General features: G+C 44.5%; 1 protein-coding gene across 1 annotated transcript; it reads right to left on the bottom strand.

Annotated features, from left to right (window-relative positions):
- Positions 1-414: 414 nt before the first annotated feature.
- Positions 415-11,910, bottom strand: LOC308309755 (uncharacterized protein; the record flags this gene model as incomplete). The annotated part of the gene is made up of 5 exons (XM_080755671.1): positions 11,736-11,910; positions 9,552-9,652; positions 8,711-8,787; positions 1,292-1,678; positions 415-465 (listed from the first exon to the last, which is right to left on the bottom strand). The coding sequence occupies exons 2-5, from the start codon at positions 9,646-9,648 to the stop codon at positions 415-417; spliced, it is 612 nt and encodes a 203-aa protein (XP_080611797.1). The 5' UTR covers positions 9,649-9,652; positions 11,736-11,910.
- Between the last annotated feature and the right edge of the window lie 749 nt (positions 11,911-12,659).

Genomic DNA, 12,659 nt, shown 5'->3' on the forward strand with positions numbered 1-12,659 from the left:
TGGTTGGATGATTTAAAACAGGTCCTGTGCTGGTTGGATTATTGAAAACAGACCCTGCAGTGGATGGATGATTTAAAACAGGTCCTGTGCTGGTTGGATGATTTAAAACAGACCCTGCAGTGGTTGGATTATTTAAAACAGGTCCTGTGCTGGTTGGATTATTGAAAACAGACCCTGCAGTGGTTGGATTATTGAAAACAGACCCTGCGCTGGTTGGATTATTGAAAACAGACCCTGTACTGGTTGGATGATTTAAAACAGGTCCTGTACTGGTTGGATTATTGAAAACAGGGCCTGTACTGGTTGTTGGTATCTTTTCCAGCTGAAGTGTTGGTATTCTTTTCAGCTGAAGTAGAGGGACGACACGCATGTGGGGGGTGTTGGTCGTGGGCCCCCTTGAAGAATTTCTGGAGTTCAGGCAGTCAAATGCTGTTCTGGTGGGGGGGGCGGGGAGGGTGCGGGAGGCTGTGCGGTTCCCCGTGAGAATTACAAAAACTCGTCTCTGACCGATTGGACTATATGAAACGGGTACTGCAGTGGTTGGACTTGGATTATCTAAAACAGGTTGTGCAGTGGTTGGATGATCTAAAACAGGCTGTACACTGGTTGGATGATCAAAAACAGGCTGTACACTGGTTGGATGATCAAAAACAGGCTGTACACTGGTTGGATGATCTAAAACAGGCTGTGCACTGGTTGGATGATCTAAAACAGGCTGTACACTGGTTGGATGATCACAAACAGGCTGTACACTGGTTGGATGATCTAAAACAGGCTGTGCCGTGATTGGATGATCAAAAACAGGCTGTGCATTGGTTGGATGATCTAAAACAAGCTGTGCACTGGTTGGATGATCAAAAACAGGCTGTGCCGTGATTGGATGATCAAAAACAGGCTGTGCACTGGTTGGATGATCAAAAACAGGCTGTGCAGTGATTGGATGATCAAAAACAGGCTGTGCCGTGATTGGATGATCAAAAACAGGCTGTACACTGGTTGGATGATCAAAAACAGGCTGTGCACTGGTTGCATGATCAAAAACAGGCTGTGCCGTGATTGGATGATCAAAAACAGGCTGTGCACTGGTTGGATGATCAAAAACAGGCTGTGCCGTGATTGGATGATCAAAAACAGGCTGTGCACTGGTTGGATGATCAAAAACAGGCTGTGCACTGGTTGGATGATCAAAAACAGGCTGTGCACTGGTTGGATGATCAAAAACAGGCTGTGCACTGGTTGGATGATCAAAAACAGGCTGTGCACTGGTTGGATGATCAAAAACAGGCTGTACACTGGCCGTTGGTATCGTTTCCAGCTCAAGTATAGGGATGACGTGGATGGTCGGCTTCTCTGGCAGCTCTTTGAGATCGTCGAGGTTGCACAGTCCCCAACCGGGGTCGTCGTATTGCAAGGAGAAGTTGTTGTTCAATTGGAGAATGCCTTTGAGCCAGCCAATCAAATCGCCGACTGTGTCGGGTCCCGGTGTCATCGTCAGCTTCCGTATATCTCCCGCCGAGAGATACATCCTCATGGTAAATGGGCCTCGTACAGGATTTTGCGGGGGGATAGGGCCTAGTACGGCCATCTGCCTCGAGGGAACAGTGTCTCGTACAGGCGTCTGCGGGGGGACAGGGTCTCGTACAGGCATCTGCGGGGGGACAGGGTCTCGTACAGGCATCTGCGGGGGGAAAGAAATAAGTCATTTAGCACAGGGTTTTTCAAAGTGAGGTCTGGGGGTCCAAGTAACAAAACATTATTTTATATAACGGCACACTCCGTTCTGTTCAACCCCCATTTTCTATTTAGGATATTAAAAAGTAGCAGATCTGCCAGCTCACAATGTGTCACTGAGCTTCTAGATTGGCTTGTAACATTTTCAATAATTTACAAAATAAATGTGTACAGTACATATTTGAGTAGGAGCCCCGCAGCCAGATACATCCTTGACATGAAAAATCACACCCGTGTGAATTGAGTGGTGCAAGTCCGTGTGGGGGTCCCCGCGGAGCCCGCGGAGATTCCAGACCCACAGGGTGCCAGCCCGGTCCCGGCGAGCCACCCCGCGTCCGAAATAGTCGACCCCGTGTGGGGGTCTACGGAACATCCAGACCACCAGGAATGCACCCAGGGGGCCGTTTCCGCCTTTCCGGCAAGCCGCCCCACGTCCGAAATGGTTGAGTAATGGTGAAAACCAAACAAGCTATTTTCGTGCATGGACAGACAGACAGACAGACAGACAGACCCAGGGACACACATACGTAGCTGTGTGATGGAGTGGTTGCACCACTCAAAAAAATTTATGAAGATAATGGGAAAAACTCATTCAACGCTGAGGACAAGTTGGTAAGATCTTAAATGCTCACAGTACCATTGAAAAATACTAGTATGAGGCCGAGTACTGGTTCTTATATGTCTGTCAGCAATACCCAAGATGGTGCATCGGTCAGGATTAGTGATTCACCGAATATTCGGCCGCAGAAAAGAATAGGCAGAAAATGGCAAAAAAATGCATTTTCGGCCTATTCGGTTTCGGCCCGAATAGGCAGAAAATATATCACCGAATAGTGTATGCAATTTATGCATTCAAAAGAGCTGAATAAATGTTTTATGGACCCATAAGTGATTATTATTTAAGTTACGTTTTGCCATAACCATTTATTTTGCCATAAATCAGGTAGCTTTAAGGTACGGCCATGACAGCAATGGTAGGAAAAAAAATATATATAATATTAATCATATTCGGATATTCGGTTTTCGGCCGACTGTTTCCTATATTCGCTTTCGGGCCAAGAATTTCCCTTTTCGGTGCATCCCTAGTCAGGATGCAATAATGGACAGAGACTTGACTTCCAGTATTCCACAGTCTTTATATTCAGCAGTTCTGCAGTAACAAACACAATGAATCTATAATTAGATTCTGGTAATTTGACAAACAAATAATAAATATCACTCCATACTATATAATGGTAATAAATCACACCATATATACTGTATGCTCAATATTAAACTGCATCTGTAGACATTGGTAGTGTTCCTTTTTCACTTTGAACACAAGTTCATAATTAACATCCTCCAAAGACATCATCTGCTTTGCAGGGAACTGAACTGTCAGATATTATTGAAGGGATGACCCCTGGTGGCCACATAAATGTAAAAACTGCCTGGAATGAATGCTATGAATTGCCAGAATTGGTCACTTTACTGGTGCCAAAAAACGGTGATACACCATACTTCACTCAAAGTAGTAATTGACAAACCACCACAGTAACTCCAGAGTCCGGACACGTGTTATGAGCAGTATATACCATGACGTTAGTTAGCCCCATAAGAGGGCACACATGGGGCTAGACGTTAGTAAATCTTCATGCATCTCTTAGTTATTACAGGGCATACAACGCGACAAATTATCAACATATTCATGCACTAACTTTCGTCATTGACTCAAAGCCTGTGAAAAACATACTGGAGCTTAGTTCAGATGATACAAACGGAGCCACGGAGGTAATATACTCAAAATAGTTTCAATTTAAACTTAATTCACTTGGAACAAAAGGGGTCGAGCACATTCCTTCCCTCTCGCGGGCTGAGGCCATACTCTAAGCCAGGCTGAGGCACGTAACGTGACTACGTCACTCCTTGTTGTAACTATGGTAACCTGTCCCGAGCATTAAAGGTACATACACCCACAGTCCTGGCCCCTTTTAACAACCATGGTGTCATTTTTATTTTGCAGACAAACATAATGTCTGTGTTATGGCCCCTACAGACTGTAGGAGTTTTAAAGTTGTCAGCGAGTCATCAGATCGTTATGTATTTCACACTACAGGAGTCTTTAAAAAAAATTGACTGTCATTATCTGTGTGGCTTTCACACCAAACGATTGATAGCTGGATATAAGCATCACACACTGCAAGAGTTCACTCAAATGCGATCCAGACCTGATACCTATAGGCTATTTGTTTTCATTCCAATTCATTTTGACATCTCACTCACGTGCAGGATGCCGTGATAGCGCGAGACCGACACGCCAGCTAAATTTAGGGGAAAAAAACAAATGTTTACATATACAAGCCGCACTGGACCATAAGCCGCAGGTGTTTAATGTTTAATTACCATTACTAGCCCTTACCCGTTGTGAGATATTTGCCCCCCTCTTGTGGCCGTGGGGGGGTACTGCGCCCGGTGTGTTTTTAATTCACTGATAAATGTTGCATCCTTTGGTATTCTTCTCCTGATAAACTACACGGTTTGCACACATCTCACCATGCACAACGGCGACAGGTAGCCTGTCCACACATGGACCGCTACTTTGCATTCATATTCATGTGATATTGACAGTACAATACCCATTTTTGCATTTTTTAATCCACTAATAAATTCATTATAAATCATTAATGTGTCAAATCGGAAAAAGGGCTCCATTAAGACCTCCATATAATTATGGTCCATGCCTGTGTGAAAAGTGGGAGTGATTGGGCCAGCCAATGTTGAGATAAAGCGCTGTCAGGGACATTCATTCAGACATTTGCTGAATTATAATATGATGTAAGGGTTCGTGCACAGAGGGGATTATCAGGAAAGAGATGGCTGTTTGGGGAAGCTTCCATTTTAGCGCAAATAACATGCATTTTAAAACAGCTTTTAATATTTAATATCATATTGGCTATGTCACTGAAAGTTATTTCTAATGGTTTGAGCCTCAATCACCACTCTGATATAACCAGTCCATGGCATTTCTTTCTGGACTTTGAAAGCAGTTTTAGCTGCAGTACCACACAATGTCCTGAGGTGGTGGGGAAACTGGGGATTATTTAATATTTCAGTCATTATAATACTGATGCTAGATAAAACCAGGCTTGTTTCCATTCCATGCCAGCTTGGAAAATCAACAATGGCGGACATTGTAAACAAAGTGGGAATGCAAATTTTGAACTGAAGACTGAAGAGGAGGAATTATACAAAGTAGGGTAACATCGATGACCTCACGTTGAGCTGTTCCTGAGAGCAATTTCCATTAAAGCACCCATATGATATGAAAGCCTGATTGTTCAAAATTGGTTATTTGTGGGGCTAGAAAACACATATGATGATATGACGATGAATTGAAAAAGTTGAATTTTATGTTATAGGTCCTTTAACATTTCAACAAACAAGTTGCCTATTTGCATAACTTATTCAAGTGTTACTATTTAGTGCAATAGTACGGAACATTTACTGTGCTGTGTAAACTGTACTGTATCACATAGCGTGTTTAACAGCACCTTTATTTAACCAGTAAAATCACATTGAGACCATAGTCTCTTTTACGAGTGCGCACTGGCCAAGAGAAGAGGCAAATAAATGTTACACAGCTCTGCCATGCCAGTAACAACAAATACAGGACATTACAAAGACAAACATACAGTGTTGTTTTTGTCGACTAAGACTAAAGACTAAGTCGACTAAGGTTTTTGACACTTTGTCGACTAAGACTAGACTAACAAAAAAGAATTCCAGAAGACTAAATGGGACTAAAGACTAAATGTGCGTTTTCAAAAGACTAAGACTAAGACTAAATCATAAGACTAAGACTAATGAACATTGTATTTTCAATTTTGAGTGCCCCCCCAGTGCCTCCCTAGACAGTGTACCCCCCAAGTGCCCCTCCAGTGTCCCCCACTGGCCCCCAGTGCCTCCCCAGACAGTGCCCCCCAGTGCCTCCCCAGACAGTGGGGCCCCCAGTCCCCCCCCCCATGCCTCCCCAGACAGTGCCCCCCCAAGTCCCCCCAGTGCCTCCCCAGACAGTGCCCCCCAGTGCCTCCCCAGACAGTGCCCCCCAGTGCCTCCCCAGACTGTGCCACCCCAGTGCCTCCCCAGACAGTGCCCCCCCAGTGCCTCCCCAGACAGTGCCCCCCCAGCATCCCCCCAGTGCCTCCCCAGACAGTGCCCCCCCAGCATCCCCCCAGTGCCTCCCCAGACAGTGCCCCCCAGTATCCCCCAGTGCCTCCCCAGACAGTGCCCCCCAGTATCCCCCAGTGCCTCCCCAGACAGTGCCCCCCAAAGTGCCCCCCCTTAGTAAAAGACTAAGACTAAAAAATCAAGACTAAGACTAAAAGACTAAGACTAAACCACTAAGACTAAGACTAAAAGACTAAGACTAGACTAAGACTAAATTATTTTGATATTTCGTCGACTAAGACTAGACTAAACAAAAAATAATTTCAGAAGACTAAATGGGACTAAAGACTAAATGTGTCTTATTCAAAAGACTAAGACTAAGACTAAATCTAAATATTCTGAAAAAAACAACACTGCAAACATATGACATCCGTAATACCAAAAACCTTCTACCAGGGAGAGTGAATGAAAAGACTAATAAGAACAATACATCATGAAACTACTAAGCTACTATAAAAGTAAGATCACAGCATTTACTACTCGTCAAAGCAGGAGCAATGGCTGGAGAGTGTGCCCAAGGCAATCCTCTTAAAAGTCACTAGGGGGATCAAAGAAGACAATCTCAATTTGAATGTTCAATTACCATAATGTAAAGGTTTCCGCACCAGGTACGGTCGCCCCTTTTCCATCTCGCCCCACTATTATACTGATTATATAAAATAAGTATCATCATATTAATTTATCATTGTTAAGTTCACTCTGCATATCCACGGGCGTAATAGCATGATGATGCCATTACAAAAAATGGGCTAAATCAGGAGAAATGTGTTTAATAAAATGAAATTAACTGCTAGAAGGAATGTCCTAAATTAATTTAATTAAGCAGTGTCACGGCAGTGTCATGTTATTCTTTCTTAATTTTAAAGAGTATAGAGATCGACTACTATACAATCAAATAAATCTGTATACAAGATCATTTCAGATTTCAGATTTTTCAGAATACTAAATTAACTGTTAACTAGTTAATTTAGTTAACATTAAAACACTTTGCGGGGGCGAGTAGTTTGGTATTCCGTGCACAGAGGGGATTAAAGAGAAGGCTGTTGGTGGAAGCTTCCATTTTATTAACATTTTAAAAAACAAGTTGCATATTTGCATAACTTATTCAAGTGTTACTATGTAGTGCAATACAGAACATGTACTGTACTGTGCTGTGTAAACTGTACGTATAGCGTTTCAGAAACAAACTTTAACAGCATTCGAAGAAACGTGTAGGCTACACTGCAGAAATAAATGGCGCGCTCCCAGCACATCACTTAGAGAGGCAATATCAATGGGAAAATTAAATGTAAAATGTAGTGCTAAATTAAAAGTGCCTGTAACACGGCAGTAGGCCTACAGGTGCAGTAAACTAAGCTGCTTAAAATATAACCAGCCTACCAGAAGTCATGAATCCTCGTCTTCAACTTTTAGGATAAGGTGCATAATAATGCACTTCCCATGGCAGTCAGAACTGCAGCATCACTCCCAATCTTCCGCCGTAGTCTGAAAACCCACCTTTTCAGACTCCATCATGGCCCATAGCACTTACTCTACCCTAGATAGCACTTCTGTAGACTTAGATAGCATTTGAAACAGACTTATAGCATGTTATGTAGACAGCACTAGAATTGCATTGTATATAGTCATAGCACGCCATAGTACATATGTATAGCATAGTAGTATATATGTATAGTTTATATATGTATAGTTTCATTATATAGATATTCCACTGTTACTTTCTTAGCTTACGCATGTTTCATGATGAATGTTTTTATGTGATGTATTCCCATGCTTTTGTTCTTGCTTAATGTAAGTCGCTCTGGATTAAGAGCGTCTGCTAAATGCCTAAATTGTAAATAGTAAATTGTGCAGTAAGGCTGTAACAAGAAAAGTCAGTCATTAATCCTCATCTTCGTCTTCGTCCTGTGTACTAAAACCAGCAAAGTCCTCTTCTTCAGTATCGGAAACGAACAGCCTCAGGGTGGCTTCGACAGCCGCACTCCTAATCTCTCCTTCGTTGTCGCTCTCAAAATCAACAAACTCCTCTTCGTCACTGTCTTGCTGACACACAGTCGTCCGCGCCCTGATGGACAGTCCTTTTCGTTTCATAAATCTGAGACACCAGGATGGTCCACCTCTAAAGTCTTCCATGTTCATTTCGGTGGCGACTGTTTTGGCTTTCAGTCGGATCTGCACGGTGGAAACACCTCGGCCGTCCGCTCTCTGTGTGTTCAGCCAATCTTCAAGAAAGTCTTCAAGTTCGGGCCATCTGCTTTTCTTACCTCTGAAAGCTTTTTTCGCCTTTTTGCATTGAGCCAGTTCTTCACGCTGGCATCTCCAACGTCTCACCATTGATTCATTGATGCCATGGGTACGTGCAGCAGCTCTATTTCCTTCTTTGACAGCCAGATCGACTGCCTTCAACTTAAAAGCTGCATCATATGCAGTTCTTCGTTTGTTTTCCATAATGAGGGTTTGTGCATGAAAACGTCCTTTGCGCAAACTGTCTCGCTCTCGCAATGTCTGTCTTGCTCTCGTTCTGTCTCTCGTACTGCATTTGGTTCCACTTTTGCTTTCGTTGTTCGCGCGAACTGCCTGTCTCACTCTTTCCTGCTGGAACCCGCCGCTTAAAGGTGGGGGACGTGGACCGGCCATAGAGATAGATTTAGAAGGTCCCCTAGTGGCCGTTAGCTGTAAAAATCCATAGATTAGCCTCACCTCTGTATAGGCCGATGGGTTTAAAGCATGGGTAAAAAGTAGCGGCTTATAGTCCGGAAATTACGGTACATACCTCTTGTTGTTGAGCGCCACGACTGCTTGCCAAACAGAATCTGCAGGACTTCTCAACGCTGAAGCTCTCGAGGAATCCTGCAAGAGAGAGTGGGCACCAAGATTATCAGCGGCAAAAAAAAATCTTAAAGTCTTTATATGATCTGTATTCCCCTTGCACTTTGTCCAACACGTCACTTCTATTAAGCAACTTCGGGAGCACATTGGGAACATAATATGCAAGTGGGTTTTTTTGCCCTTTTCCACAACATATTCAACAACAGAGTGGAAACTCTCCGTGTAGATAGGCTGCTGCTCTCTCTTTTAGTAGTTCCTAGGGGTCAATCTTTAGCACAAAGTGTCATCATGTTACAGTACTTTCTGACACAGCACTAGTAATCTCCCTCACAATGCATTAACGTTTAATCCAGAGCGATTTACAGTAAGCAATAACAAAGAACATGGTAATACATCAAATACATAAACATAATCATCATGAATCATAGATAAGCTAATAATCTAACAGTGGTATATATAATGAAACTATAGAGTAAAAGAACACCTTATGTAAACCATACTGCAGTAACATGCACTTGCTACGAAAAGTGCTTTAGGCTAAAATCACCCCCACTCTCCCCGTTTTTGTCCTCCGGCCAGTGGGAGGCCTTGAGTCACGGTGACTTTAGTAAGGAAGGAACTTAAGGAAGTACTAGTGCGCACACTACATTGAGACAACAACTATTATGATAATAATAAGCAATACAAATATGGTCTGCTGCGACAGAGACAACAAAAAAAGCATTCTGTGAGTGCTAAATTGGCTAAGTGTGGAGCGTAAAGCGTTGTCCCGGCGTTTTACTCACCACCACCCACCACATCCCGGTCCCCATCAACGTGCTGCCATGGCTCCAACTCCTCTTCCTCACACTCCATGAAAAACTCAGTGGCCAAACTGGCCATGTTGCTGCACACACACACACACACACACACACATACACAAAACATTTAAAACACAGATGGCAGGAAACATTATATCTTGATAGATTGTTTTTTGTTTTCCTCCTTTATTATCTCCCAATTTAGTCATTGTGCCGATTTCCAATTGTGCGCACACGCATGCACGCACGCACGCACGCGTGAAAATATCGACGGTGCAAGCGGTTCAATGCACCGGGGCCCTGCAGCCCCCAGGCCAAGGGGCCCTGCAGCCCCCAGGCCAAGGGGCCCATGAGGCCCCCAGGCCAAGGGGCCCTGCAGCCCCCAGGGCAACTGGGCAAGGGGCCCTGCAGCCCCCAGGCCAAGGGGCCCTGCAGCCCCCAGGCCAAGGGGCCCATGAGGCCCCCAGGCCAAGGGGCCCTGCAGCCCCCAGGCCAAGGGGCCCATGAGGCCCCCAGGCCAAGGGGCCCTGCAGCCCCCAGGGCAACTGGGCAAGGGGCCCTGCAGCCCCCAGGCCAAGGGGCCCATGAGGCCCCCAGGCCAAGGGGCCCTGCAGCCCCCAGGCCAAGGGGCCCTGCAGCCCCCAGGCCAAGGGGCCCTGCAGCCCCCAGGCCAAGGGGCCCATCAGCCCCCAGGCCAAGGGGCCCATGAGGCCCCAAGGCCAAGGGGCCCTGCAGCCCCCAGGCCAAGGGGCCCATGAGCCCTGCAGCCCCCATGGCCCCACTATTTTGTCACATTCACGCAAATGAAAGTCTGGATTATTATTTCATGTCGCCCAGGTAAAGTAATCTGTCTCTCAGCAAGTTTAACTAACGTGTTTTCCATCTGGCCAAAGTCATTTCTGATTAGCCTGCAGGCTGCAGCTTTTTTGTTTGATCATTTTATTAAGACAATAAGATGCAAAACAGTACAGGGTACAGTAATGCACATTTGGCCAAAAGGACATCACCGAAGAAAGAGCTTGCGGTCTTGTTTCCATCCGGGTCCCATGCATGCATTCACAACAACATCAACTCCTACATAGGCCTTTTTTAATCATCCTATCCTTGTTGATATAACTCAATTTAGCGAGTCTTTGCTAGGGTTGCAGCAAGACCCACTGTGCAGCAGCAGCACTGTTTTAATGCAATTTATTATTATTTGTGCTTGTATTTTTTGTTGAATTTCTGATGACAAAGTCAACACTATGTATATCCTAGCCCCGCAAGCAGAACCCGAATGTAGTAAAGTTTCTGACACTTTTATGACTTTACTGCATTGGGTCCTGCTTCACGTGGGGCTGTCGCCAGTTACGCACAAACAAATACAATGTAAACACCCCATGAGACGGACTTCTGCGCGCTTTTACCATGGTTATTCATGTATTGACTTACGAATGTGCGAACTATAAGTACCTTACATACCATACCGACACATCTCCTGTGTCGCGGAAGCCGTTAAGTATTTTTAATCCATGATTGATTAAAAATGTCGCTTCTTCCTACCTTGTTTATTGACACCTCATTGTACCGCCTATCTGGCTAGCTAGTGGTGCTACAGCTATGACGGAGCAGATCAAAGGCAGGGACGTTGCCCGCAAAGCCAACCGCACATCGGGAGGCGGTACAATAAACGGTAAATAAACAAGAAGAAATCAAAGCGACATTTTTAATCAAACATGGATTAAAAATACTTAACGGCTTCCGCGACACAGGAGATTTTATCAGAGGTATGTAAGGTACTTATAGTTCGCACATCCGTAATCAAACACAATACAAAGCGCGGTAATAGCGAGCAGATCGAAGAAAGGTTGAGTTTTTTATATCCGCGTTCCAACAATCGCATTGGAAAATCTTAGCTTGACCAGGGACCCTACGGGTCAGCCCGGTTCGGTTCGGATTGGGCTGACCCAGGGGGTTCCGAGAGGGGCTATGTATATCCATAACATAAGCAAGCAGCACGCTTGCTTATGTCTCTCTTGAGATAGAACCAGCAATTCCCGCATTCCATTATTACATTTACAATGGGAGTCAACGCTAGTGTGGTCACTCTCATAGTACTGGCAAGGAGCTACGGCTAGCTCTTAGCTAAGCTCGTGTTCAACTCAAAAAATCTCCGTTGTGATTACTAACCTGCAGTGTGTGTAGATCAGTGTCCACTGTCCAGCAGTTTGATTTGTTTCTCGGTGAGTTTCTAGTGTTACTAAGTTGACGTTATCTCTCTCTGGAAGTTGCTCGTGAACTCTGCATGCATGCGTTCCGACACAAATTATAACAACAAGCTTGAATTAAAGCTTCGCGCAACAAAGAAAACATCATCATTGACCAACTTTCACCACCAAAACGGCAAAAAGCCAACAACTCGGCTTGGCGGTGAAGACACAACAGCTCCTCCTCTCTCTCCGACGCCGCCTCTGATTGGCCGATTGCGGCATGCGCGCGCGGGCAACCCAGAGTGTAGAAGAGTAGGATAGTTGCGACACGCTTTGATCTCGCCGCAAAGCGGGTGCCTATGGGCTATAGTTCCAAACATTGCTCCTATGGCTGGAATTCTTCTGGAACTGTCCCAGATAGATTGAGCACTTCCGCATTAATTTGTAACAATGGGAGTGAAACGCTAGTGTCGCCACTCTCTTACTAGATTACTCTGGGGACTGGGGCACACACACACACACACACACACACACACACACACACATGCACACACGATAACTGTTTTTTTTTTCAACGAAGGGCTGGGGATACAATTGTAAGATAAGAACACTTTTAGTGTCCATTGTCCAATCTTGGACAAAATGGAAAATTGCCTTTGGCAGTTGGCACACTGGCAAAAACATTATTTTCACTGTTGGATTTATTCTCTTAATTTCAAATATCAACTTTATATGGCCATTTAACCCATGAGTTAGAACCATAACAGTCACTTATGCAATTGCTTATCAGACAATGTATTGGCTTGGCCACATATTTCAGACTCATTTACAGAACCATTCCATCACAGTATTCCCAGTAAATACAAAGCATTCGGCTATTATTGAACAAAAATAAACATCACAA

Source organism: Protomyctophum bolini (assembly GCF_963924005.1).
Source record: "Protomyctophum bolini genome assembly, chromosome: 22".
NCBI classification, from domain to species: domain Eukaryota; kingdom Metazoa; phylum Chordata; class Actinopteri; order Myctophiformes; family Myctophidae; genus Protomyctophum; species Protomyctophum bolini.